The sequence below is a fragment of the Pocillopora verrucosa genome, chromosome 11 (assembly GCF_036669915.1).
Source record: "Pocillopora verrucosa isolate sample1 chromosome 11, ASM3666991v2, whole genome shotgun sequence".
In the NCBI taxonomy this organism is placed as follows: Eukaryota; Metazoa; Cnidaria; class Anthozoa; order Scleractinia; family Pocilloporidae; genus Pocillopora; species Pocillopora verrucosa.
The window spans coordinates 10590295-10617469 of record NC_089322.1 but is presented as its reverse complement, the minus strand read 5'-3'; the positions used below and the strand labels follow the sequence as shown (position 1 = coordinate 10617469).

Genomic DNA, 27175 nt, shown 5'->3' with positions numbered 1-27175 from the left:
CATGTGATATATGTCAAGGAAGTGCAATCTTCATTAATTTCAAATGGGAGACAGGAAGTAACATTAATTGAGGAGAGATTCGCGGAAAATCCAGTATATGATTGCGAAGTTATTTCCAAACTAAAATTTTTACCAGAAATCGCCTTCATTTACAAGAAAGTAATGAGTGAGAAATGGTAGCGAACAACAGTCCTGGGTCTGCCATTAAATTTTAATCTTCAGACAGAGCTTTGAAAATAAGCAATTTGCTCATGCACAAAAGAACTATCCGCTGTGAGACGGCAGGCTTTCCTTTCTTCATTTAAAAAATGCAGAGGTTATCATCTTTCCACAAGCTTAGTGGACACGAGAGTAAATGAGACTGATATCGGTAGTGACTATGTTATTTAAGCAAAATATCCAGAGGAGGATAAAGGTAGGATATGTTCTGCATAACTCTCCTATTTTGATTATTTCACCTATAAAGCTAAGGCACTTATATTCTCGCCTTATGCGTAACGTGGACGCCAATTAATTAAAACTTCACGCATCAAAATACGAAAAAGGTAATCTTCATTCATGTTTCCCTAAACAGTTAAGAGGAGGGGGGGGGGGGGGGAGGGAGGTCAAAGTAAAAACATGAATTTAAAGGGGAGGGTGCCCATCAATTTCAGTTCTAGTTAAAGAGGGATCCTTGCTTTTCCAGATTCTCATCCTTTAAAACTCACATATATTGTGACCAAGCCCTTATATCAATTATTTAGTTTGGGTATGAGTATTTGTAAAAACACCATGAACTATTGAAGCCCAAACAAGTTAATTATGTGTATTTCAAGTCTAAATGAAGGTTTATAAAAGTGGGAATTTCAATAATAAGACAAACAGTACTTCTACTCCTATATATGTTACAGTTTTGGGGCCAGCTAAAGGCCTTTTAACCACCTTGCTTTTTGTTTGTTGTTTGTTTCAGTCGTTATGACTACATTTTTTTATTGTTCTGATTCCTTTTTATGCATGTAATTTGATTTTTTTTTTCTTTTTTCATACTTTTTTGAGTATTGCTTTTGTCATATTTATATTTGGTTAATAATTACAGTGGCTACTTCAATTTTAAATATTATACGCTCAGACAGAATGTGTGTCGCTGATTAACTTTTAACAAGTAGTCCTTCAAAGATATAAGCCATAACAGGACATGTTACTTTTCAATCTTTTCAGACTTAGGGAAAAAGTCAAGAGTAGTTTGTTTTACTTTCCCACTTGAAACATCTAAAGCTGTAGCCGTTATTTCGGTACCACCGAAGTATAAGCTGACCTCGATTTCTCTGTCACGACCACTACTGGTAACAGGAGAATGAACAACCAGGTTTCCAATCTTAGTCAAGCCTGGTTCGGTAACAAACTGTGCGTCGACGTTGTTTGAGGTGTAAAATTCAAAGGGTACCTCTGTTTGGTTAGCATATACTGGATGAAAGACTTGCCGGATTCTTTGACCAAGGGTCACCACTTCATCTTCCTTAACGAAACAAGCGAATAAGTCACGGCATTTTTCTACGCCATCTGCCATTAATTTCTTTTCGTTTGGATGTACACCTCGGATGAAATCTCGGCAGCAGGCACAGCCGTATGTTGTAGACATAACCCTTTGGGAAATTCTATCGGGAAGCTGACCAAACATCACGGCACCCTGAACCACTGCTTTGGCCGCGTCACGTGGTACAATTACACGGCATCTGCTGTTAAACTTTTCCACTATTTTCTGCTGAAGAATGGGAGATTCTGCAAATCCTCCAACAAGTAGCATTACCCTCACTTTTGAAAGCTTAGGTTGGCTCAGCAAGACATCCAAATGATCTTTCATCGCTTCCAAAACAGGTTCAAACTGTTTCGTCATCACACTCGGGCCGAGGCAGAGGTATTCGTTCCTCTGCAATTGAATTTCACCCTCGTCATAACGGGCTAGAGAATGAGGCAGAAATTCATTAATGGTCGAAACAAAGCTATACGGCAGACGAATTCGGGTCTCTTTCTTTTGTTGGGAACGCAGTCCGCGTTTTTTTTCTTCGAAATCGTTTTTCAAGTGAAGCCAGTCGATAGGAAATAGTTTACGGTACTCAAACAGTTTTTCGGCACCAAATAGCTCATCCAGAAGACCCTCGAACTGGTGATTCACCTTGTTTCCGCCATAGGGCCCACCTGTCACTTTATGGATTTCCTTAATTGTACCGTCATCTTGCTTTTCATGAACGGTGACGTCGAGAGTACCTCCTGGGAGTGCAGTTGTTACAAAAAAAGAGAAAATAAAAAGATATCAATCGCGAATCATATGATAAAATACAGTCGAGGAAAAAGTGACTGTATAATGATTGACAATGCTAAGAAATGAATGAATATGTTCACTCCATTATTTAAAAAATTTATTAACGTTTTATCGCCATTGCAGTTTCTGTGATTACTGCGTCAACTATTGTTTCTGACATTGTTCCTGTTGTTCTTTGTTTGTTTATCGTTTTCTCTTTCTTTAGTCTATTAGTGTTCTTAGTTTAATTTAAAACAGGTTTTAGCTAAGAAAATGGGCAAAGCAGGAGCTAAGGAAATGTTTAGTTTAAGATCCTGAAGAAAATTCAATGTTGCAGCATAAAGAACAACAAAAATGATTTAACCAGATTTAATGATTTCATCAACTATTTAGTAGAATATTTAGCTCATGATTCTCGGTAACATTACCTCCGATGTCAACAACCATATACTGTGCATTCAGTTGGGACAATAGTCCATCCATCGATACATCAAGTTTCTCTGATAGTATCGCGTCCATTTTTCTCTCAGTGCAGAATATCGCCGCCGCTTCAGGTTCTAAAGCAATAACTAACTGCTCCGGATGATCACGACAGACGAGACCAGCCTGAGAAAACATAATGCCTTCAAATTTAGAAATGGAAGATGGCAACTTAACGTGAGGGAAATGATAAGGCATTTCGTTTCGTTTAGTTTTGTCTCCTCTTGTTTTGGTTTTTAAATTTCTCTTCTTTTGTAATCATTCCAACAATCAATCAAATCAAGTAAGAAAAAGAAAACGATAAAAAAAAAAACAAAAACAAAAAAGAAAGCAAAACGAAACGAGCAAACAGAAGTCAGTCCTAGTTAGTAGATCAGTTATACATATTTACAAACTTCCACAGCAGCATTAACGGCACTGATGTAGTTAAAACCATTCCCATGAGTCAAAATGTTACCTCATAGGCTGCTTCTCTCATGAACTGTTTTGCTTTTGGACTCCATATGGCTGGTACAGTCAGAACCCACAAAACATCCTCAACCTTGAAACTCTGATCTTTAGTTTCCTGGCGAATGAAATTAATCGCCTCATCTCGCAGAAACCGTATGGCGTAAGCAAACACTGTCTTTGCCTTCACGCGTTTATATCTGGCATCAGGGATGGTAGCTTGCAGGTCAATGTTCTGTTTGTCGTAAAAGAAATTGAATATAATTTAATAGTGACTCAAAAGGAAGAGGTATTTCTGTATCATCTAAATCAAAATTGCTGTATCTCAGTCACTTAACAAGCAGCAAGTTCATTTTTATCACCTCAATCAGCTCTGCAGATGAACACCCAATGAGCATTAAAAGAACTGGAGGTTAACTGCCTCCAATCATCAGTTATCTACTAGGCCACCGTCATACTTAAGGACAATAGCACTAATGAAGCGTACATCGGACCTACAGAAAACGACTTCAATATACAGACACCACACTGCATCATTCCGACACGCAAAACGCAGAAACTCTACCGAACTCAGCAAACACATCTGGACTCTTAAAGACAATAACATTGGCCACTTTATTTCATGGCGTATCCTTTCATCAAGCTGACCCTACAATAGCGCAAGCAACAAACGTAACGAACTTGTGTCGTCATGTCGTCACAGAAACAAAGCGTTTCTGCGTAACAGCTGAACTAAACATCTAAATTTACCGCCACATCAACTTATGCAAATTTTATAGCATATTAACGATGTTCACGAATATTCTTGCCACTGAAATCCCTTGAAGAGTGAGTTAATTACGAAACAGGCTTGTAAGGATGAAAGTGTAGTCTCTTTGTTTTTGCCGATCTCAATACATATCGCACTCTACTTGTATGTATCGAGCACTGTACTACGGAAAAATCAAAACACAGACTTCCTATAAATAAGTATATATATATATATATATATATATATATATATGTATGTATGTATGTATATATAAATCTATATGCATTCTGTCTAATTAATCTAGTTCGAATCCTCTGGCATGGCTTGGATGATACCACAATTGTGGAATCATTCGGGGTAAATTAATGCCTACACCTCCTTTGTAACATCAGCACTGCACTGGTGAGGCCCAGTAGGCCGAAACAGTACTGTCTGCAATTATATATATAAATATATATATATATATATATATATACTATATATATATATATATACACACACACACACATATATATATATATATATATAGTATATATATATATATATATATATATATATACACATATGTTGCGATAGGGGAAAAGAACAGAGAGACTACACTTTCATTCCTATAAGCCTGTTCCGTGAATGCTTACTCATCGGGGAATTTATACATATAAATATATATTGTATCTACGATCTTTCTCAAAAATGTTTCAATGTGAAGATATACATGATACGCATGATACACATGATACGTGATACTACGCGATCAAATGATACTTACTCAAACCACAAACTAAATAAACAAAGGGAAAAATGCAAGATATGCGACACTTGGATAGCATTTGTAAGACCCTGTTATATTAAAACGCGTAAAGGAGCTGGCCTTTACTTACCTCTTCGTTGTGCAGCTCCATCTTAAAATGTTGGAAAAAGAAGTATTCTTTTTCTTCGTATGCACTTTTTAAACCGGAGTATCTCTCCATCGCTGAGTAACCAAACGAGTCAAATGACAAGTCTGGTTTAAGAAGCAGACATGTTGGTGTCTTGCTGGTTCGATGGCCCTGTTCATTGACCCAGTCTCTGTTCATAAAAATCGCTTCTCCACCTTCGCCTTTGTTGAATGAGAAGGCAAACCCACTGTAGGTTGTACCAAAGTCTATCCCTACAGTTGCAAGGTAAGAATTCTCATGACGAGTACCTAGATTTGAAAAGGAAACCGCACGTTTCAGAAACCGGCACATTTGGGGGAGTTACCGTGACGCGACACACTTCATTAAAATTTCCCTCGGTCAGGAGACATTCGCTGTTCCTGGAACATTTATATGACAAATTTAAAGCTGAGTTGCTGTAAAGTGTAGTAAGCGAATCGATCTTAAAGTTAGTGCACGAGCTTCTTAAATCGAAAGGTTGTTTGAAGGCTTGCATACATGAAACTAACAAAATCGTACACCCTCTTAGATCACGTAAGAGTTTACTTGTTGTATTTCCTGAGGTCTAATCACCCGTAAGTGAATTGGATTGATTGGAATACTGGAACATCTTTTCTTTTTTTGATTAAGTTGAGAATCTCAATCATTTAAGTGTAGGGTGATCATACAGATCAAAAATGAATAATTGACTTATTACCAGCCGCACGGAATGTAAAATAGCGTTACGCGAATGTTAAACGTTCGATACAAAGAAATCGGAAAACCGGGAATTACTGTTTCCCCTGTTACCTGTCCTCAGAAAAATCAGTTTCAGAGTGAGATATAAATCGATATCGCTTGTTCTTTCATTTCATTATAAAACGGTCGGTTCAAAATGAACTCGGCTCTGTGTATCTGGAGACGTCGCTTCGCCGATTCTCAACTTGCTGCCCGTTGTTCGTGTTTACAATTGAGTATAGTACAAATCTACTCTTACCGTTGCCTGATGCCGATGCCATATCTCCTAACAGAATAAGCTGAGCAACGAGAGGATGAAAACGTGCAGCAACTGTTAAATGCAAATGTCTTCAGTGGTCAAGAGATTAGGGTGACGGAGGGAAATTTCCTAGAATTGTTTATGTTTCGTGTGAGTTATAAATAACGCAGGTTACGTTAGTTCCAAGAATAAAAATTGGAAGTTATACACCAAGTATACTGTTACTCACTCAAAAAGGGTTCCTTTTTTAACAAGTCACGATAATATTCTGACAGAGTTGATTCTCTTTGACTTTGTAGACTTGATCAGAATTCGATCATTTGCATTTTACTACTATTCAAGCTTTAGTAAGGCACTTTCGCACTGGAATTGCGTGACCCTACAAGGGCTTCGTGAAAAGAAACATCAATTCTTATCGACAATTTTAGACCTACTCGCCGAATAGGTCTAAAATTGCGGATATTTCATGTCTTTTTGATGATACAAAAACTAAGATCGAGGCAGAAAATAGCGGTCTGCGTGTGTTTGTCTGCGTGTTTTTCCTTGCCCCCGATTGTGCATATTCACGCCAAAGTAAAGCTACATTACGGAGTGTTAATGTAACAAATCGATTTAAAAAAGATTCAATTCCAGATCCGTTTTTAACTACCGTATCTACGCGTTGGTTGTGCAAGACGGAGACTTAACTTAGCGAGGTGAACTTATCCCTCACTGGCGCATGAAATATTTGAGTTTTGTTAAAGTAAATTAGCCACTTCCGGCTTCTTTCTAAGAAAACAGACATCCGGGAGATACAGTCGATACACGTTGGGGCGATTGCTACTTGATTCAGTAATGGCGACCTTTAAGCGTAGAAAAACGTTACCTAACTCCGTTCAACCAAGTGGATATGAATCCAAAACGCATCCATCGGCATCACCTTCAAATGATGAGGAATGGTCCACAGAAAAACTAATTGAAGCATCACGACAACTCCCTTTGCGACTCGAGAGGTTGGAGCATGAAAATAAAGATCTCAGGCAACAACTGCAAAGGTGAACAATTTGAGAAGTTCTGTTCATTTGAGGCCATGTAGATTGCAAGATATTATAAAATTCTTTAAATAAAACCGGCTGAAATTGTTTGCTTATGTAATGATCTCATTGCTCACAATGTAGACGCATTTGTATGCACAATGAAATGTTACAGTCGTTAATATCGTCACAGAAATATCTGCCCTGTCTAATGCCTACTCCACAAGGAAATGAATGAATAAATACATAAATTAATCAATTAATCCGTCACAGGTATAAAGTATTCTGGTAGTTCTTAACTGTTGTGATCATTTAGCGGTTAGGAAAGGAGGAATGGTTATAATCTTTCCGTCACGCTCGCATTGACAGGACTCTTCTGTTCCTCAGGCGTGACAAACTGAATATAATTAATGGTCGACACTGACGGAAATTCTTGAAAGTTGTTAGCATTTTAAGCAACACCTAAATGAGGTAGATTATCATTTACGAATGATTTTGACTTCTCTTCATTATCGATAGCCTCCATCAAAGTCATAGTAATGAAAATAGGGAATTATCAGCGGAAGTTCAAAGACTGAGACAAAGGTAACACAATTGTGGAGAGTAACACCTGCTTTAATCCTTACCCACACCCTTAAACCAAACTTGTTTCTACCTGTTCATGAATATCTTCCCAAACAAGCACAATTATCCACTAAAACGAAAGCTAGTTCAAATTGAATTAAAGGACAATTTATTTTTAATCAGGGAGTGAACATGTCCTCGTCTCTTTGTTTGTGGGTTTCCTTGAATATCATTCCTAGAGTAGCTTTTCTTGAAAGAAACTGATTGAATGCCGCCATTACCTTAATACCAAAATGCTACTTCGTACTCTCTCCCTACTTCTTCTGTTGCACATCGCATTATATTTGTGATTTATCTCCCTCTTGCTATGTTTGATACAGATACTTCTTTTGAATTTTTTTTCAAGGAAATGTTACTAGCTGATATATAATCGAAGGTACGACAATCGATTGACTCAATTTAACCAGCAACTCTTATTTTCAATAAGGCTTGCTACTGTGGCAGAGAGAAAAGTCAACATGGACCAAAGAAGAACTGAAAACACGTTGAGCTCAAACAGGCAGTCTGAGCTTGAGGCAGAATACAGGAACGACTTTAGGGATGGAAGACGCGTTGACGCAATGGATTTGATTGAAAAAAAAATGAAGAAAAGCCGATCTCAACAGCTGTCCGAAGAAGATCAATTAAAGGCGTACAGGCTTGCATGTTATATATTTGAGGTGATTTGTTTGTTCTGTAAAATGTCGTGGAGTTGAAATATAATTTATTTTATTCATACCGTGCGAGATCAGATGCCATGGCAGAAAATTTATATTGCGCATAGCCCGTGAAGATAAATTCGTTATCTGTTATCTTGTGCGCGGGTCAACGTACGAATAGTAATATTGTGTACTTTATAGTGAGGGTCTTAGGGATGAACAGTCAAACAGATATTTTTTTCATTTATTCCTTTATATTTTTTCCATTTCTTACTTATTATTCTTATTTATTCATATATTATTGGTCTCTATTATTTTTTTATTTATATGCAATACATCCGCACTTTTATAAGGCACCTACAAACTGAAATTTTCCAGATCTACAAGATCTCTTTTTCTGTCTCCATACAATTCATGTACAAGTTTCTTTCTTTCAGTTATCTTACGAATGTGCAGAGAAGGCGAGAATTGACTTTTTATCCTATTACTCATCGCTTTTGGACACTTTAGTTACTGATGCACCTTGTGTTGGTCTACGGGATGGTAAATATAAGGTTTGTGATCTTTAGTGCTGTAATGTTTATTTATCATTTTAACTAGCTCTTCCTTATTTGAGTTATTTTCTATGAAAGGAAGATAAATATTTTATACGTACTTTTACAATCCATAATTATCAGTTTCATACTACAGTAATGAAAGGGCGTGCGAATACGTTTACTTTTGTTTTGGCTTCGTTGGTTTGGTTTTTGTTTGTTTTTTTGTTTGTGTTGTTGTTATTTATTTCAAAATAAAAAAGGCGCAGAAGACGCCCGTGGCATGGAGTTTGTTAAGATGACCAGGCCGATAATTCGAAGGAAGGTCTTCAGAAATTTAGAAAGTAATTGAAAAAAAAATTATAGATGCCCAATTGTACACACAGTTCAGTTGAAAATTCAAACCGACAACTGTGAAACTGAGTCGTATACTTTTACTGTCATGAGATTAAGTATATCTCTTTCTATTCCTAAGCTTCCCGATGTCCTACCTGCGAAAAGACCGAAATATGTTCCACAAGATTACACCAATGAAGTCATGGTCTTCGTTAAAGAGGCAGCTGGAAGGGAGAACCTTAATTTGGAAAAGCTTGTGAAGGCGAGATAACTTTCATTGACAATCTACGTTTGAAATGTTGTTGTCTTTGTTTTTAATTTTTTGCGTGTGTTTTTGATCTTTGCTTTTTGTGGTTAATTTTTCAAGCTGGGTTCGAAGTATTAGACTATATTGCTTATAGATACAGCATGTTATACATTTCGGTCGTATTCTTCCATTCATGGAGTTTACCAAACCGTTTGCTTCTTTATTTGTATTTATTGAATAATGCAACTTAACAATGACACATGTATTACGTATTATTTCAATCCGCACAGGCCGTAAAGAGAGAACTGAAGGTAAAATGGAAGGAAAATAAAAAGAAAGAGGAAATCCTTCCAAGCTTTGATAAAAGCCTCAAAAAGGAACTAAAAGGGTACATTGAGTACTGCACACGATTTTCGTGGCGGGCTGTTACCCAAGTCCCTCCGCTCAAAATCGATTACAATTCTTGGACCTTTAACCCACTATCTCATAGTGAAAGCCAAGCTTTTTCGTCGTTAGCTAAACCAAATGCGTCTCAACGGTGGGCCAGCACCCAAGGAGGTAAACGGATTTATTGTTACCTATGGCCGACACTTTACGATTGGGAAAACAGAGTTATTGCCAAAGGGGATGTCGTTTTGACAGAGCGTAGCTCCGTTGGCTCTTACGTTTGACAAGCTATGACTACCGGCATAATTATGGCTCAGCTTATAATGGAAAAATTTTCGGTTCATGTGCAACTGGAGAAACACTCACTTTTATTAGAATAAGAAAGATAGTAAACTGAAAAAGAAATTTGACTTTTTGATTTTTGGAAGGATTTGTCTTTGCCATTCGATTTTTACTTTTGAGACTATTTCTGTAAAAGTCGTAAATCGACAGGAACAAAAACTTATTGTAAAACGTTTAGTACCTCTGAAAAATCAAGTTATTCTATGTAACTGTATAGGAGATAAGAACTGCGTAAGTAGTGGACTAAAGACAGTTCTATCGATTTGAAAACAGCACAGGTGTCTCAAACTCACTGACTCGCTGGAGTTGTCATGAAAACAACCATTTCATTTTAAGAGTGCTAGAGTGTGTAATTTGCACTTCCTATGTAAGAACATGGTAAAATGCAGCACACGTTTTATTTAATAAGAAGCCTACCTTGACACAGAATTGACCGGCTAGACCAGTTATAGACCCGTCTTTTTTTAGTGAGTAACAACTCGAATCTTTAGTTGTGAATTTTTGTCTGTAAATATTCGCCAATTTTCAACAAGTTTGTTACGACTGGAGTGGTTTATTAAACTGATTACTTCTTTGACCACTCACATCAATATATCATCAAAATATCGTTGTTTGATTTCAACTGAGTCAGTCGTTTTGTTTTGTTAGTTTCTGTTAGCGCCGTGTTACTTTTATTTAAAACTTTTACTGCAAAACTTGCCTACGCCACAAATTGTAAGTTCGTCAGTTTCTTTTTCATTCAGAATATTTTTTGTCGATTGATTTTTTTGTTTTTTTTGTAATTCGTAGTGAGATATCTGCATTCATTTGTTTTCAGTCGAATCATGTCCATCTATCTTTCACCGATCCTCATTTCTACCGCAAAAAGATATGTTGAAATTCAGCAATACAAATTTTCAGCGAGGTGGAGTAAAACAGTCGATTTAAGAGTAAACTTCTGATAACCGCATATTTGTACGCTTTCTAACCTTTGGTATGAGCGAAAATCTGAATCGACACCATAGGGCCTAATGAGCAGATATGCCAGATAGTCATGTAAAAGATTGGTCTAATGTCTTAGGCCAATCTTTCACAGGACTATCTGGCATAATCATAATTCAAAGTTCACATTGTGATATAGCTGGTAGAAAAAAGTGAGCTTATTTTTAAGTAAAGTCTTGGGAGAATCCATTCCGACAATTTTCCCTACGCCAAGCAGTACTCAGACGTCAAAACAGTACAATGATTCATCTCTTTACGAATTATGCTTTGTATAAGTTCATCCCTTTGTGTATCCACACTGGATGTTGCTTCATCCAAACAAAAGAGCGCGAGCGAAGCGGATCAACTGCCGCTCTCCGACACTGAAATTAGCACCATTTTCTGTCACGTGACAGTAAAGTTGACCATCTCTATTACCACAGTCGACTTCAGCTTAACTTTGTCCAAAATATTCCGAAATTCTTCAACAATAAATTTGTCAGCTGGATCAAGACTTCGACGAAGCACTTCATTAAATAGGAAACAACTCTGACTAATGACTGCCATCATAGTGCAAACATCCTAGACTTTGAGATCAGTCATACAAATTCCATCGATAATGATGGTGTCGGTGTTTGCTGGCATGCGCAACAAACAGGCGGTAACTGACGACTTTCTAGTACCAGTCCGTCCAACATCTATTTTCTCACCGGGAGTGGCACTAAAGCTGATGTTTTTCAAGACAGGAGGACCCCCTAGGAAATAGCTCACAGACGCACGGGATAGTTGCGTCGTAGCCTGGCTCCGGGTGAAGTTGTGTGGAGCTCAAGACTCGATCGACGAACATCACGGAATTCCCCGTTTCTCCGATGGGCTGCAGCATTCACTGAACTGTGTTGGTGAGCCGCAGACAGTAGCATATTGATTAGCCTAAAAAGCTGAAAAAGTAAACATCATTTTATTACAAGACACAAATGTTTAACTGGAAAACGCTTCACAGGTCAAATCCATTGACGAAGAACAAAGTGCTTGCACAAGGAGGAAAGAAGTACTTAAAATCGTTAAAGAGTTCCCTCCAAAAGAAAATAGAAGAAGAGGAATTTAGAAAATATCAGCTGCTGAGCTGCAAGAATCCGAGGAGAGATTTCTAAGATCTACATAATAGAAAAAGCTTGAAAGGAATTCTATTTCTCGGGTATCAGACAATTTTACTATTTTAATCACTCACTACCGTGTGATACTGATGACTATTGATCGGCGATATTCCAAACAAAACATGGCAGCTGCCATAGTTTTTTTCCGGTTTCTTATTTTTTCATCCCAGGTGTCTTCTGTCTTTTGTATTAAATCAAATCATTATTTACGGAGTGTTTCTCTCCAATTCACATTGCTGGTAGCCTAACTTGGTCTAACTTTTGCGAATCTATGAAAATGAAATATGCCGATGATTTTAATTGGAGTCCTCTTCCAAAGTTTACCACAAAAAAAAAAATGAGTAGCTTGCGTTTCAAATGATTATAATACATTAAGCTATTGATTGACTTTTCTCCAAAAAAAAATTTATTTCGCCATGTGTTGCTATTATTGATTTTAAATTAACTTTTTTTCTAAACTACAAATTAATTTCCCAGCTTGAGAATGAGCTAAATGTTTTTTTTTATTTTTTTTATGTCAAGAGTGGCTTTTTAAGGTCTAAAGTAACCTCATTTCGCTGATAACGAAAAAATTACTGATATGTTGGCAAAAACTCCTGCTCAATTGGATTTTGATTGTCCCTGATAGAAACTCGCCGAGTTGGGTTTTCTTCCGCTCCATGATAAAAATTACAGTCGGCTTTCAGAACGCTCCACTTCATCTCGAAGTAAAATCTGATTAACGATGTGTCAAGTAACAAAATGCCAATATTTACCGATTCTTTCTTTTATAACACGCTGAAATTTAAAGAAAAGACCAATAAAAATTGCAAACATATAAGCGAAGAAGAACTTTTGGCAAAGACCAGGCGACAACGATTCTCCGTTATTGCTAAAGAGCGCCTGGAAATCAGTCAACTTGTCAAGTTTGAGAACGATATATTAAAACTAGCCAAAGCTGATAATTAAGCTCCAAAATGTTGCGAATTCCTAGACTTGCGATGTAGGTCAGGTTTCAGCACAACTTTAAGGCTTTCGTTTGAACAGCGTGGAAAAAACGTCACTAACTTTTCCATGCCATAATAAAGTAAAGACAGGGAAGAAATCTGGGGGAAAAAATTTGGAACGCGCTAAAATAATTGATCGAATCAAATTTAGCTCATCATAACTAGTAAACAGACGTCCACTTTAGTCTTTTTGAATAAGAGTATAATTACAATAACTATGGCAACTGAGACCATGAAAGCTGATAACCAATGATTCCTCTTGCTTTAAAGAAGTTGCTCTAGACCATGAAAGAAACGTCTAATATTTTTTCTTGCTAAACTCATAATTTGCCCTTTTATGACTCAAAATAGCAGCCAAAAGACAGAACCTAAATTTGATCTTTTTGTAAGCTTCTTCATGCTAATGATGATCAACCAACCTTTATCATCTTTAAGGGGTCAGAAAAAATCTTATCTCGAGATTATAAGCACCATTATTCGGTCATAATCAGAAAAAGTACTCAGACGATGTGCAATTGTCAAAAAAAGCACAGTGATTCACCTTTTTGCGAATGATACTTGTATAAGTTTATCCGCTAGTCTATCCACCGGCTGGATGTAAACACGCTTATTCTGCCCTCGAGAGGGAAGTTGGTTCAGTCCCTTCTCTCAAGGCCGGATGAGGCACCAAATATAGAGGGTGCCCCATCAAGCCAGCTTTCAGAAGACATGGGCAGGGCTGTCAGCTTTGAAAACCGGAGATAACTCCTATCATGGTGGGCATCCAGGTTCGTAAGCTGACTCGAAAGCCGGCATTTTCGTTAAAGTTAATAACGTAATTTTACTTGGTCGGAAAAACGATGTAGAAGAATCAGTAATGACTGATAAATGGCTAGGAGCTTGTTAGTATCGGTAAATGAAGTTTTAATGTTTACTGAAGAGCGGTAATATTATTTATGGAGTGGCATTAGTGTTACATGAATGAATAGAAAGATTGAAACTGTATGTGCTGAATGTGTACTTTCATCTTTGGATGTTTCCTTTCTTTCTGATTAAGTGGTTAAAAAGTGTGTCGCACAAACGGATCTACATGCCTCTTAATTTTCCTCTGGATTACAATTAATTTGATTTAAATTTTTGATAATGGAGTCCATGATCCAGATATGGCAAGCAGAATTTGATTGACTTCTAATCGACCGAAAAATCGTGGGAGATTTGGGTCGTTGCCATTTTCGGCCGATCTTACATGTACATTTACAGGGGAAAATTTCCTTTGTCGTTACATCGAAGAAAACAAAACGAAAAGGAGACGATTGTGAAATAAACTAAAACGTTAGCGAAACGTAGACTAATGAGACGTCGAGGAATTGACCTGAGATACTGAGGAAACGAACAAGGACGTTAGTGAACCGGTCGTTAGCAAAACGGCTCGTAGGCGGAACGACCGCCACTCGTGGAATTAAATCAATTCGCTTTTCTAGAATCAACAGTCATAATGATTCATGAAACAACACATTAAGCATCAGTTGATTCTTGCAGCGCATTCTATCGATTAACTTTCTTTTGAACTGCATCAAACCGAAAATCGGCTCCATCCTTTCAGAAACCGGCTCGAAACTAACTTTCGAACACTTCCTGTTTATTGCTGAAAGAGTAAACATTTTATTGGTTAAAATAACTTTCGTTCTTAAATGTGAAAAGAAGGGAAATTTATTTGGTAAAACAGCTTCCGTTTCCAAAAATATCCTCGAAATATAAAACTGCAATTGAAGTCGGACAATAGTCAAAATACTCGAGCTGCTGTCCCGACGGCTTGAAATGAATACTCTACTGAGCAGTGCAGCAATTCTATTCAGAAACTCAAAACGCTCGTTGTTGTACGGCTTTATGGCTGGAACGACGGTTGGCTTAGAGGAGTTAGTGGGAAGTGTGGTATTTCACTGTCCGTGTGAGGGACATTTTGCATATGGATTGGCATTTCTTTGGGTTCCGGCAATGCTTTTGTTTCTTGCCGGAATCTTGGTCGATAGAGATCTGTGGAAGTTCGCCACAATCTGTAACAGACGTCGGACGAAATATCCGACTTTCCGCTACCTTAAGGCTTTGTTCCTTACACCATATGTCTTCATAAGAGCATGCATCGCCCCAGCTGCCTGGCTAGTACTGTCGTTTTTACGGCAACAATACTACACGTGCGCCTATTTCGGACCACCTTTAGTTGATAAAGATGCCACGAAGTCAAATACGACTGACCGATGTCTCCGTTACTTTGAAGCCGGTACCCGCTCGGAGCAACTTGAAGAACGTTACAAGACCCACAGTCAGATAGCAGGCTGGTCTTTGCTGCTAATAGTAGTGTCTACTTTGTTCACCTCAATTTGTATTCGTCGGTGTCTTAAAAAAGCAAAGCAGCTTGAAATACCAAGCTTGGAGTATTACCGCCACATTGAGGCGAAAGAAGCGCTAGTACGGTTCCATATTAAGGCAAAAGAGATCGCCAAAGAAAGCGCTGAACGAAGCGTAGAAAAGTCATTCGAGAAGGTTGAGAACAAAGATTTTGATGAGCGTATAAAAGAAGTATCTCATGATGTGTATTACAGGTACGGATTGTTCTTTATTATTCCAGAGAGTCCTGCTTTTCACACCCCAGAGGGTGTCGCAGAAAAAGCGCCACAGTTTCTCATGTGTGGAATCGATGCCACGGATAATCGTCCGAGTTTCTCTAATGATCAAAATTCAGGAAAAATACTGACTACATGTGAATGCCAACACAAACCGAGACAGGCAGTTTCGAAAGTCTCTCTTCATCGCCAAAACGCTGTGACTGAAACAACTGTATGAAAGAGAGAAATTCAGGAAAAATGAACACTTCATGTGAATGCCAAGACAAACCGAGGCAGACAGTTTCGAAATTCTCTCTTCATTGCCAAAACGCTGTGATTGACACAACTGTATGAAAGAGAAAGTCGTCCTATGCTAATTTAAGTAAGGTGACAAAACGTTGCTGAGAACTTTATTTATATTTGGGTGCAGCCAATTATCAATTTGTTAGTTATATCAGCCGTGATCAGGAAACACAACCGTCTAAAAAGACAGGCTCGCTAGCCAGTGCGTTGTATAGTATGGTGTGGTTTTATCACCTGAGTTGACAATGTAAATGGGCCATCTTAGAGAGTTTCTAAAGCTGATGTTTCGAGTGTCAGCTCTGACGAAGGGCTAACGCTCGAAACGTCAGGTTTACAAATTCTTCAAGCTGGCCAATTTACTTTGTCAACTCAGTTGATGAAACCAAATTCTCTTGTATTTCATTCACCTACGTAAGGAGCACCACAGTTTCTTTAGAAACTTACCATTCATTCATTCATAAAGTATGGCTCGGTTAGGAAAGCACTCGAATGTTCATGATCTAACGTTCAACTGCTGGCAGAGGACTTTTCTCTGTCCCTGCGCTTAGTAAAAATGTATTTAAGATCTTTCACTTTTTTCACCCTTTTTAATATGTACATATTTTTTCGACTGGTATCAATAGGTATTATATTCATATTTTATTATATTCAATAGGTATTATATTCAGGTCTCGCTTTTTCCTATCCTCTACAACCAAGCTCACTTTGTACTACACCTTAATTTATCCTTATATCGTCTATTGTAACTGTGCCTGGTCGTCCACATACGTATCTAACTTAAATAGAATTTATTACTTGCAAAAGCGAGCTGAGCGGGCTATCACCAACTCAGACCATCGAGCCCATTCCGCTCCTTTATTCTCCAAACTAGGAATTTTAGATATTTTCCAAGTCGATACGTTTGAAATCGCCAAATTCATGTTTTATTATAGAAATAACTTATTTCCTCCATTGCGTGGCTTCCTGGGTCTCTCTCGCCTTCTAGCTATAACCGCTGTAAATAAATTTTTTTATATTATGTAAATAAGGCAAATAAAAAATATGATGAAACTGATTAAACTTTGGAATACAAATCAGTACCGTTCCATCCAACACTTTCACACTGAATATTAAGAATTAATTTTATGGTGGTCGAAAAAAAAGTCCGCTTACACTTTTTTACGGACTGACACTCACATTCCTGTTAACCCTCGAGTGTAAGGGTGAGAAGAATCGAATTTCACCTTACAGTATCAACCCTTAACCATACATTACGGTGACGAGAAAATGGAAACTATCACTATCTAAAGAAGTTCTTGATTGAGAGAGACACTTTCCTTGCCAGCAGCTTAGAAAACGTACAAAGAACAGTTTTAAGAATTTGCATACTAGTGTCAGGGTGTTAAGGGTTAACCCATTACCTCTCATGAGTAACCAAGACAGAATTTCTCCTCACAATATCAAAACAATATCAACCAAATAAGTGACGAGAATAAAGTAAAATATCAATTTGGGGACAAGTTGATCCAATACTAAATTCTCTGAACTAACATCATGAGAATTGTATGGTTAACAGTAAGGAGAATTACACCTTGATCTGGGGGTTAAAGAGTTAAGAATTAAAATGTATTGAAACTTGATCAGTAACAGCCTCGAGGGTAAAAACTAAGAGCCGGTTATTTACACGATGTCAAACCCAAACCACGGTTTTACACATTCAGTGGGCCTTAGTCTTTCTCTACAAGAGGGTTGATTTAATTCAATAAATGTCCTTCCGTTGTTACCCCTCGCCCTCTTGACACTGCTCGCTGAAATGAATGTTGGGATGAAAGGTGAAGCTAAATTGCGGATTGTTTAGGAGGCGGTTTTGTTAAACGACTGAACCATGTTTAAGTAAACGGCCCTGAGTAAAAAGGTGACGAAGTATAATTTTGAAAAAGTTTATTTCTGATTCTCTACGTACCTTATATTCTGTCATGCCTTGATAGCGCAAGCATCTTTATATCGTTTTCTTTTTCTTTTCTTCTACCAAAACGATATCTATTCATGATGAAGTCAAGAATGCCCTTTCGCATAGTTACATCAAAATAGTCGATTACTAGAGAATATAGATAAAAAAATAATGTTTTGACATGCCACATATTAACAAATAGTAACATGAATAGTTATTGATGAAAGATGTATTACGTTCCTCTAAAAGGCAATTTTTTCCAAAGACGATGGCAACTGATAACGTATTTTCATAACAGAAAAAAGTTGTGGATAATTCTGAATTGCTCAGTACCATTTAATTCAAATTGTTTGTTTCTTTATTTTTGTAACACCCTTTTCCATTAATATAAATACACCAGTAATTGATTAATTTCGAAAGATTGAGCGGGTCACAATTAATCACGCATGGATTATTAAATATCTCAAGTTTAAACTGGGGAATAATTCCCCATTTTTACTCATTTGTCAATTATGACGTAAATTGTCGTAGTATGAGAGAGAAAGAGTTGTGACGTTATTATCAAGTAATAATATTCTTGAAGAGGGAGGAGAATAAAAGCTAAAACATCTGCCGACAGGTAAAAACTAATTTCTAGCTAGATCCGTGAAAATAACATTCTTTTCGTTGAGATCTGAATCAGCATTACTGAAAAACTGTCTTTGTGACTAGCTTGCTTTCATTTCACTACATAATGTATCTACATATACTTTGCTTTTCTTCCATAGGATATTAATTGATTTTACATGAAGTTTCCTGTCTTTTTAGGTGTTCGAAACTGAATTGCTAGCTCGTCAGGGTCTCTAAGTAAGACAAAGTCTTGGAGAACTCCACTAAACCACCCCACTTATTTGCAATCCAGAGCAATTTCCAAAACTGTAAATCTGCTTACTTTTGTGCAAAATTGCACAATCTGTGAGTTTTTAAAGACCAAATCTGCCAACCCTCAAAGCTACTTACTGCCCCCCCCCTCCTTAACAAACCTTTTTTCCATGACAAGTCCCCCCACCAAGGGGTTTAAATAAGGTGACAAAACAGTATTAGTAGTTGATTGTAATTGACATAATAAGGACTGGTTTCATTCCTGTAACTCAGAATCCTTTGGGAATTATAAGACACTATACAGTCATAGGCTTCTTTCAGAGCACCATTTATGGTAATCATTTCATATGCAAGACTAGATGTCATTCCACTTTATCACTGATTTGGATATGCACCATAGGCAGGTGGAGCAAAGGGTGGTGGAGCCTCATTGGGTGGGAGAAAGCCATAAGGTGGTGGCTGCATATAGGGGGGTGCAGATGGTGATGCAGCAGAAGGATCGTAGGTAAAGAATATAGAATCCACATCTAATGGATAATCAGGACCATTTTCCTGGTGGATATATTTGGCTGACACATCTGCTGACGTGACTGGACGCCAAAAGCGGCCCGCTAGAGCACGAAATATATGCAGTAACATATTTCTGCCATGGATACCATCATGACCATCTATTCCACAACTCCAAGGGTTACCCACAAATTTGAACTCAAGGCTTTTACCATAAAGCTGCACCCTTTGAATGCCAAGAAGATACTGGGATTGGATCACATCCTGACAAATCTGAGAAAGACAAGAAAACAGTAACTTCAATTGAAATCTGTACAATCAATCTTAAAGATAAAAACATGTAGAAATGTAAAAAGTGTTGTTATTTTGAGCAAGTTAACTAGTCAGTGTATGAACATAAACACTGTCAATATCTTGACAGCAAGACATATAATTTTAGTAGTGAATAGGACTGAGTAGAGAACAATTCAGGGAGTTATCAGGCAAGTCTTTAATGTAAATACAGGCACTGAGGTATCTTACTCAATACATCAACTTAAAGTTAATTTAACCCTTTAACTCCCAATATCAAATTATTAATTCTCCCCTCGAGCTGCTACACATTTCCTGGTAAAGTAGTAATGATAATTTGGTGTTAGATCAAGATTATAACTTCTGCCTGATAAGTTTGAATATTCTCATTACCTATTTGTTGGATAGTGTAAGGATATTATGAGGAGAAGTTTCATGTTGATCACTTCTGGGAGTTAAAGGGTTAATGCAGATTTTGCTTCCTTACTAAAATGACATATGAAAAGACTTTCACAAACCTTTGCGACATCCTCAGGTGCATTTATAAGCCGCAACTTGTCAGTCTCATGCAAACTGATGCAGAAGAAATGAGACTGAGTTGGCTGAGATGTTTTAAAGATCACACTACTCTTGTCAGAATCTTTCCTTGAGCAATCAACACTGGCCGCCACACTCCATCCATAGGCTTGCAAAGCTTCGAGCACCTTCAAAACCAGAAATCTCGAGTCCACAGCTTCATCACCTGATGCCCACCAAGGAGTGCCTCGTAGCTTGAACTGCCAGCTGCCGGCATAGGATCTTTCTTCTTGAATGCCTCTTGACCAGAAGGTCTGAAGAGTGTTGCGAACAGCAGACACCAGCCCCTCTGGTGCACCAATCAGTCTCAACAAGTCATGACTGTTGAAACTGATTGTGAAGTGTGACTGAGAAAACTGCATTCCAGGGATGGGAGAAAACTGCATGCCAGGCACAATATTAGGATCATGCTCAAAAAATAGAGTGTTAGCACTACTTCTAAGGTTGGAATTTCCATAGAGCTTCCACTGTTTGATCTGCAGTGCACCAATAAGAGTGTGTAAAATCACTCTGGCATGTACTGTATCCTCACCATTGGCACACCAGGGATTTCCCTTCAATTTGATCATTAAAACATCATTCTCATACGTCCATCGCTGTATTCCTTGGGGCCAGGACTTCTCTATGACATCCTTGAACGTTTGATGGAGGTCCATTGGACCATTGAGTACCATCAAACTATCATAACTGCTGAGACCCACAATGAGAAATGGCAAAGATGGACAGATGGAAGTGGTATCTTGCTTGAAAATCCATGTTGTGAGATCTGTTGTCTGTGTTAGGTCGCTTGACATTTGAAGCTTCCATCCATCACGGTAAAGCCTGTGCAGAACATTTCCAGCCATTTTCCTTGAAATGATTGCATCACTTGATGAAGTGCCAGCACAGAATGGATTTCCTTTCAACTTGAATTCATGCACACCATTCATTTTGAATGTCTCTTGTTGAATCCCTTTGGGCCATGATTCTTCAATTATCTGGCGGATAATGCTTATTTCTCGATCTGTGCCAAGGACAATGCGCAATTTGTCTGTTTCACGAACAGCAATACACATGTATTCAAAGCCCATTGGTCGGGGAGGCAAGTTGGACTGATTTCCACCCATATTTGTGAGTATCACTTGTTGTGGGTATCTGTAAATAAGTTAGAAAAATATAATTAATGTTGTAAATTTTCACCATATAGGACGGTGTGAAAATAAAATGCAGAAGGAAGTGAAAACTCTACTTAAGTTTTGCTTATGGTAAAAGTCAATTTAATGGTCATTTTCAACTGGATTTTTTTTGAGCAACTATACAACATAAAAGATAATTCTTGATATATGGCTCAAAATTACGATGAAAATCAATACTGGTAATCATCCCAACATTTTTTTCTTTTGATAGGTTGCATTGATCTCTGGGAGTTTAAGAGTGATAAAATTGTACACTATATGAGTCTCTTGAATCAACATTCACTTCTGGCAATTTGTAATGAAATTAATTTCATTTGACCTGCCCATTTACACCCTTAATTTTGATGGCTGTCCCTCATTCAGTGAAATTGAGAAAGTTGACCTTAACTTGAAGTTACCAAAGTTCTGTATGCTTTCATGAAAAAGGGTTTTTTGGCACATTAAAGTTTTGATGTAACTCAAGGAAAAACAAATGAGGGAAAATGCAAATTAGATTGAGATGGATTTGCTTTCAAAAGGGAGCTTATGAATCTTCGATCTCTACCATCTTCAAACAGATTTACTCCAGTGTTAAGTTAATTACTTGTTGTTTTAATACTTTCCCTTATAAAGTGAGGAAATGAACACTTAAATCGAATTAAAGGCAGTTGATTGTACCAAATTGTCCACTTATTTATAATTGAGTCATATCCTCTCAACAACACTTCTGTCTCACAAGGGAATTCCACGTGGCAAATGAGGGTTTTTTGTCCACATTTCAACAATTTTTTAATCAGTAGAGAGCAAGCTGATTGACAACGATCTTACAAAGAGAATCATGAAGTTTCTTTGCTTTCGTAAGATATTTTGTTTTAAATTAATTTGCAGTGTTCAACTTATTTAGATGTACATTGTTAGACTGATGTACTCCTTCTCGCATCAGAACAGGGATAATTTTTAGGCTAAGTCAAATTTCTTCGGTTTCCAAACAAATCAAATACAATTATGCGCTTAAAAAGTTCCGCATACCACTTTTTTCGATCGCCCAATTTGCAATGGAATCGACCTCCTTCCCAACTCGAACGATCGATCACATTCGATTGAGGATGTATTTCGCAAGGTCAATGATCTTTTAAATGGGAGACGTCGTCCGATATTAGACCAAAAAGTATGATTGATAATCTAAGGACGCTTACGAGCACGCACAAATCAGTGAAATATCGACACCTACGATGGATTTATACAGGGCAGATCCGTGTACAATAAGCTATATTCAAACGATTCATTAGAGAGGAGCTTGTTTTCTATCGAGAAGCAGCTTACTAGTTTCGAAAACAATTTCCACCCAGCTATTGATGAGAATAAGAACAACAACAATAACAAACAGAGTCACAAACACACCTGCAACCTTTCAGTCGTTCTCTCACTCAGTGCCGGATTACTTCAACGCACACACCTACTCGTTATGATTCTCCCCTTGGAAACGAGGGTCAATGACAGAGCCTGAAAAAAAAGCTGATCACGGGACGTCCACAACCGATCGATGCTACCAGCAGTTTTCTATTAGAGGCTGAAATTTTGATAAACCGGTTTGAAATATCTCGAGAAAATGGCATTTTGCCACCGTTGTTTGGCGTTGTCTTCCTACTCAGACGCTATATCTGGCGTCTACTCGGATCCGGCCTTCGACTCTCAAGGGTGGGGGGGGGGGGGGGGGAACAGCGCGGGCTCATTTCTTGAACAGCGGCTACTACTCGTATAAATATAAGTCCTCGTTAGGAGCCCTTTGGCTACGGGGAAGTAAATTGCGTGACGAAATACGCAAAAAAGCTAAGTAATAACTTGAAGAACTGGCATCATCTGTTTTTTGGCGTTTTTCAGGCGAACAGAAGCGAGCACAAGCGAGCACGTGCAGGGGCGACCCTTTCCCTCCCCCTACTAAATGACGCCTGGTCTGTACACTAGATCTGAGACTGTCTTAAGGGTACTTTTAAAAAATTAGTACTGATTTAAGATATTGGAGTAAGTAGGCTAATTGGGAAAAACTCAGTCATCTAAATGCGCAGATAACATGGTCTCCTTTCCATGGGTTACTTTAGAAGTTTTAATGAAATCCTTCAGTATGTCTCATACGTTTCATAAAAGTCTTACTGCAGAGTCCTTGTTCCCTTGACCATAGGTCGGGAAAAAAAGAGTGACCAAAATTCCCTGGGAATGAGATTGGTGAGCAACTTAGGTAACGCCACATTGTGAAAAAGCTTAGCAATTCGCGTTCGAACAGTAAAAATAGTTTATGCACCGATTAATCGAAGCTTCGACATCACCATTAGGCAACCACAAGCATTTCTGTCCTCCCACCTGGGGAGGTGAAATTTGAATCTTGCTTGGGTGGGGTGGGAAATTTGAAGCGGCACTCTCCACTCTTTTCGTGGAATACACGTGTTTTATCTTTTAATATGGGGGTGTTTAAACAGGTAAACGACCAATTTTGTGAACAGGTTGCTTAGAGGTCTGTAAGAAAACCACGGCTGCTCATCTAGCCTGTTACAAAAAAATTGGCCATCAAATTTCAACAAAAATTAATTTCAACACAGATTTTGCTCCGTTAGGCGGGAATTTGGACGAAACAATCTTTAAAAGTTCAAACTCTTTGCGTAACTCGGGAGGGGGGGTGCATCGATGTTGAGGCTTCAAATTAATCAATGCATTAGCAGATTACGAAAAATTGTCAATAATGTTGTTTGACTAATTTAATTTTTTGCTTTGGCTTTCTACACTTAGGGAAGGCAATTCCTACTTATAGATAAAAAAAGAAAATTCCACCTTTCATATGATAGCCTTTGTTATAATGTTAAATTGAACCCAAGTTAATGTTTCATAGAGCTGACGAATATTAGCGTCACCTTCTCTTTTGGAAAACTTTTGTTACTGAAATCCATGTTCTCTCTCTCCTCGAATCAAAACTAGAGAGAAAGTCTCAAAAATAGCCTTGAAGAAATGCTACGGAAGAAGGAAGAGAACATAAAACATGGAGAGTTGGTAAAAAGGGCTGAAAGAATTGAATGATGATAACTGAATGGGTAAAAATCACGTGAAAGTAGCAGTCACGATCAAGGAAGTTTCAAAAGAAGGCGAACGACATCAGAAATAACACCTGAGAAACTCCCGAACACGCACGTTCAAGACAAACGCATAGTATTAAACGGAATGTGTAAAGAAAGTTGACAATATTGAGTTATGGATAGCGTTAACTGCGAAGATATAAAGTACAAAAGTGAAGGAAAAGGTAACTTAGAGCAGAACTTCCGTCTATTAGTTAAGAAATTAAGTCTGACTCCCCTACACGTGAGAAGTTAAACCCTACAAAACATGTCTGCAAAGTAATGGCTGCAGAGAGGAAACATTAAAGTCTGCAATGCAATTTGATTGGACAATATAAAGCCAAAATTCTCTTTTGAGGTCTATAAAGACATTTTCCTACTAAAACAATGCATGAGAAAACAAACCAACAAAATATTAATAAAATAAAAATTTTACGAATAATAGAATGTTCTTTCGTTTGAACGATCGTTCTGAACAACTTGAAGGTGTCATTCAAAATGTGGTTTATGCGGCCACGATCTCTTCATCTTGTGAGGTTACTTGTCTTTCGAACTCGAAGGAATTGAGAACAGCCATTTGTTGATACATAGGAACATTATCACTGATCTGAAGTACATGTAAACTGTATGTTAATTTTCATCCATCGGCTCTTCGTCTCCATTTGTTTCGATTTTCTCAGGGCTTTTTGAAGTCTCTGTTTCAAGAGTCTGTTGCTCAGCTGAGTCACTTTCTGAAAATTAAGTTAAAAACAGTTTTAAGAATAAAATTAAAAAAAAAACAAGAAATTGAAAGGAAACGAATTTAAAACAAATTTTGAGTGGTTAATTGATTCATTTAATCTTTTAATCCGTTTATTCTGTAATGTTCATTGTGTTTTTTAGAGAGGTTTCCGTCCTATTTCCTTTGCTTTCATGTACTTATAGTGTAAATGACTTCAACCGGAAAAAGTGTCCGGATGTGGAAGGGAGGGGAGGACATGGGAGAGCAGGGGAGGGCAGGGGAAGGGAAATGTTACGCAAACAGGCTTTAAGGGTTGAAAACTGACTTTAAATTTTCTTCTGGTTCAGATTGATGGGGCATGTAGGCTGAATTATAGAGTGATTCTTTGGCATTCATGTTAACATGTACAACACTGTACTCTCTAAATTTCAAGTTATCCACTCACTTATTTCCGTTGTTGATGGTTGTTTTGAATCTTCCTGAAGTACTTGGGCGGCTTCTTTTTCTTCTGCAGGACTTCTGGATGCACAAGTCAAAGGCAACCCATCACTAAGATCTCTTTCTGGTGCCTGCTCTAGTTCAACATGTTCTCCATCTCTCGTACTCAGTACTTCACTCTTTTCTTCGCGTACTTCGTGTTCTGGTGGAGCTAACGAGGCTGCTGTTTCCACTCCCGTGGAATTAGCTGTTGAATTGGCTTCATTATAATGTTCTTGAGTATCATGTCCATTTTCATGGGCGTTTAAAGGTGTAGGTCCATTTGTGCCTGGTGTGACATTTTGTGTCACGTTATCTGGCGTGACATGAGGTGAAAGTCGTTCGTCATAACCATGATCTGCGACAAAGCTTCCTTCAGACGAGGCTCCTAAGCTCATAACTCCGTTTGTAACTGGACCATTAGGGACATTTGACAACGTGTGTTGCCCATCAATGTTGTTCGTGAGACCATAGCTGGTAGAAATAAGATAAGAAATTTGTTATGCGGTATTCACTCGAAAAACGGCGCTAATGGAAAAAAAAAATTACCAACAAACGTACATGGACATGTAACACACACCAAAATTATTCCGTTGCAAGCTTAGGTAGATCAGTAAGAGGTACCATATATGGTAACTGTATTTATAGTGTTAGTGGATGTTCTTTGGTACAGTCTCTTCCCTGATCAGAATTGGACGAGGGAATTTCTCGCTACAGCTATTAAACTTTCTCTCTGAATTAGTTAAACGAATTTGGTGATCATACGTCAAGATACATGTAGCACTGACTGTATATATAGGAAAATCATATCTGTGACCTGCGAATTGAAAAATGAATATGACAGCGATCTTCGCAGTAATGAACGCTACTTAAACAGTGGTAAAAATATGGCCAGAAAAAATTATACAGGCCTGAAAAAAATTCAAGCCTTATTTTCACTACTGTTTAAGGAGTGTTCATTACTGCAAAAATCACTTTCATATTCATATGTAGCACTGTCAACTTAATAAAGTTACCCACGCCTATTAACTACTTGCTGCAGTGAAACTGTTAGGAAAAGTTGCATTTCACCAATTAGTCACTAATAAGGCTTGAGGGCTTTATGAGCATTAAAAACAACTATATGTACTTACACTGCAACTTCATCTCTACCAAAATCCACTGTGCTAACCACAAGTACATTCTGAAAACAATTAAGTGTCCATGATTTAAAATATGAAAATGGAAACAAAAACCAACAGACAAATCTGCACCTCATAAATTGAATGATTATGTAGTGTTCTTAGGCAATCCAAGCCACAGCTGTTTTGATAGTTTCATGTACTGAACATCTCCAAGAGAGATGATCACTACTTTTTGATAACTTACAATATTCCCAGTTGTGTCCAAAGATTATTCTGTACTAAAATTTGTTGTTGGGGTTTTTTCTTTTTTTCTTTTTTTCTGGTCAATCAACTTTAAAATTTCATTCAGTTTGTAAGTGTACTGTTAGGGCATGTTCTTTTATGAAGCAGATGTCAACATCATGTCTACATCTCTAATCAAAAAATTAAAAATCAGTTGGTAAATAAACCCCTTCTAGAGACTGGTATGTTGGCTGGTTATG

The 27175-nt window shown here is 37.7% G+C and overlaps 5 protein-coding genes across 5 annotated transcripts in view; 2 read left to right on the top strand and 3 right to left on the bottom strand.

Moving 5' to 3' along the window:
• Positions 1 to 697: 697 nt before the first annotated feature.
• On the bottom strand, positions 698 to 5977 carry LOC131768623 (heat shock 70 kDa protein 12A). The gene is made up of 5 exons (XM_059084345.2): positions 5847 to 5977; positions 4835 to 5139; positions 3216 to 3440; positions 2707 to 2884; positions 698 to 2247 (listed from the first exon to the last, which is right to left on the bottom strand). Exons 1-5 carry the CDS (start codon positions 5866 to 5868, stop codon positions 1178 to 1180), a joined length of 1800 nt encoding a protein of 599 aa, XP_058940328.2. The 5' UTR covers positions 5869 to 5977; the 3' UTR covers positions 698 to 1177.
• On the top strand, positions 4975 to 10609 carry LOC131768625 (uncharacterized). Its single transcript, XM_059084347.2, has 7 exons — positions 4975 to 5116; positions 6620 to 6880; positions 7379 to 7444; positions 7911 to 8142; positions 8559 to 8675; positions 9130 to 9252; positions 9528 to 10609. Exons 2-7 carry the CDS (start codon positions 6681 to 6683, stop codon positions 9906 to 9908), a joined length of 1119 nt encoding a protein of 372 aa, XP_058940330.2. The 5' UTR covers positions 4975 to 5116; positions 6620 to 6680; the 3' UTR covers positions 9909 to 10609.
• A 4241-nt stretch (positions 10610 to 14850) lies between these two features.
• Positions 14851 to 16876, top strand: LOC131768626 (calcium homeostasis modulator protein 5-like). The gene has a single exon (XM_059084348.2). It carries the CDS (start codon positions 14864 to 14866, stop codon positions 15884 to 15886), a length of 1023 nt encoding a protein of 340 aa, XP_058940331.1. The 5' UTR covers positions 14851 to 14863; the 3' UTR covers positions 15887 to 16876.
• Positions 16877 to 18310: 1434 nt separating this feature from the next.
• Positions 18311 to 22940, bottom strand: LOC131768624 (uncharacterized). Its single transcript, XM_059084346.2, has 3 exons — positions 22672 to 22940; positions 20059 to 21250; positions 18311 to 19522 (listed from the first exon to the last, which is right to left on the bottom strand). The coding sequence occupies exons 2-3, from the start codon at positions 21220 to 21222 to the stop codon at positions 19118 to 19120; spliced, it is 1569 nt and encodes a 522-aa protein (XP_058940329.2). The 5' UTR covers positions 21223 to 21250; positions 22672 to 22940; the 3' UTR covers positions 18311 to 19117.
• Positions 22941 to 23991: 1051 nt separating this feature from the next.
• LOC131768638 (serine/threonine-protein phosphatase 4 regulatory subunit 2-like) overlaps positions 23992 to 27175 on the bottom strand; it is a 9438-nt gene continuing 6254 nt past the window's right edge. The window contains exons 6-8 of the mRNA XM_059084359.2: positions 26703 to 26752; positions 25538 to 26043; positions 23992 to 25102 (exon numbers count right to left, since the gene is read on the bottom strand). Coding sequence (XP_058940342.1) covers positions 25002 to 25102; positions 25538 to 26043; positions 26703 to 26752 — 657 coding nt within the window. The 3' untranslated portion in view covers positions 23992 to 25001. The remainder of the gene's footprint in view (positions 25103 to 25537; positions 26044 to 26702; positions 26753 to 27175) is intronic.

Excerpts from the sequence above, each read along its gene's own strand:
- LOC131768623 (XM_059084345.2), bottom strand. The coding sequence starts at position 5,868 with ATGGCATCGGCATCAGGCAACG. Across the intron at positions 5,140-5,846 it reads GGCATCGGCATCAGGCAACG|GTACTCGTCATGAGAATTCT; the intron begins GTAAGAGTAGAT and ends TTTCAAATCTAG. Across the intron at positions 2,885-3,215 it reads TGAGAGAAGCAGCCTATGAG|GCTGGTCTCGTCTGTCGTGA; the intron begins GTAACATTTTGA and ends ATGTTTTCTCAG.
- LOC131768625 (XM_059084347.2), top strand. The coding sequence starts at position 6,681 with ATGGCGACCTTTAAGCGTAGAAAAACGTTACCTAACTCCGTTCAACCA. Across the intron at positions 7,445-7,910 it reads GTTCAAAGACTGAGACAAAG|GCTTGCTACTGTGGCAGAGA; the intron begins GTAACACAATTG and ends ATTTTCAATAAG. Across the intron at positions 8,143-8,558 it reads TTGCATGTTATATATTTGAG|TTATCTTACGAATGTGCAGA; the intron begins GTGATTTGTTTG and ends TCTTTCTTTCAG.
- LOC131768626 (XM_059084348.2), top strand. The coding sequence starts at position 14,864 with ATGAATACTCTACTGAGCAGTGCAGCAATTCTATTCAGAAACTCAAAA.
- LOC131768624 (XM_059084346.2), bottom strand. The coding sequence starts at position 21,222 with ATGGGTGGAAATCAGTCCAACTTGCCTCCCCGACCAATGGGCTTTGAA. Across the intron at positions 19,523-20,058 it reads CACCTGAGGATGTCGCAAAG|ATTTGTCAGGATGTGATCCA; the intron begins GTTTGTGAAAGT and ends TGTCTTTCTCAG.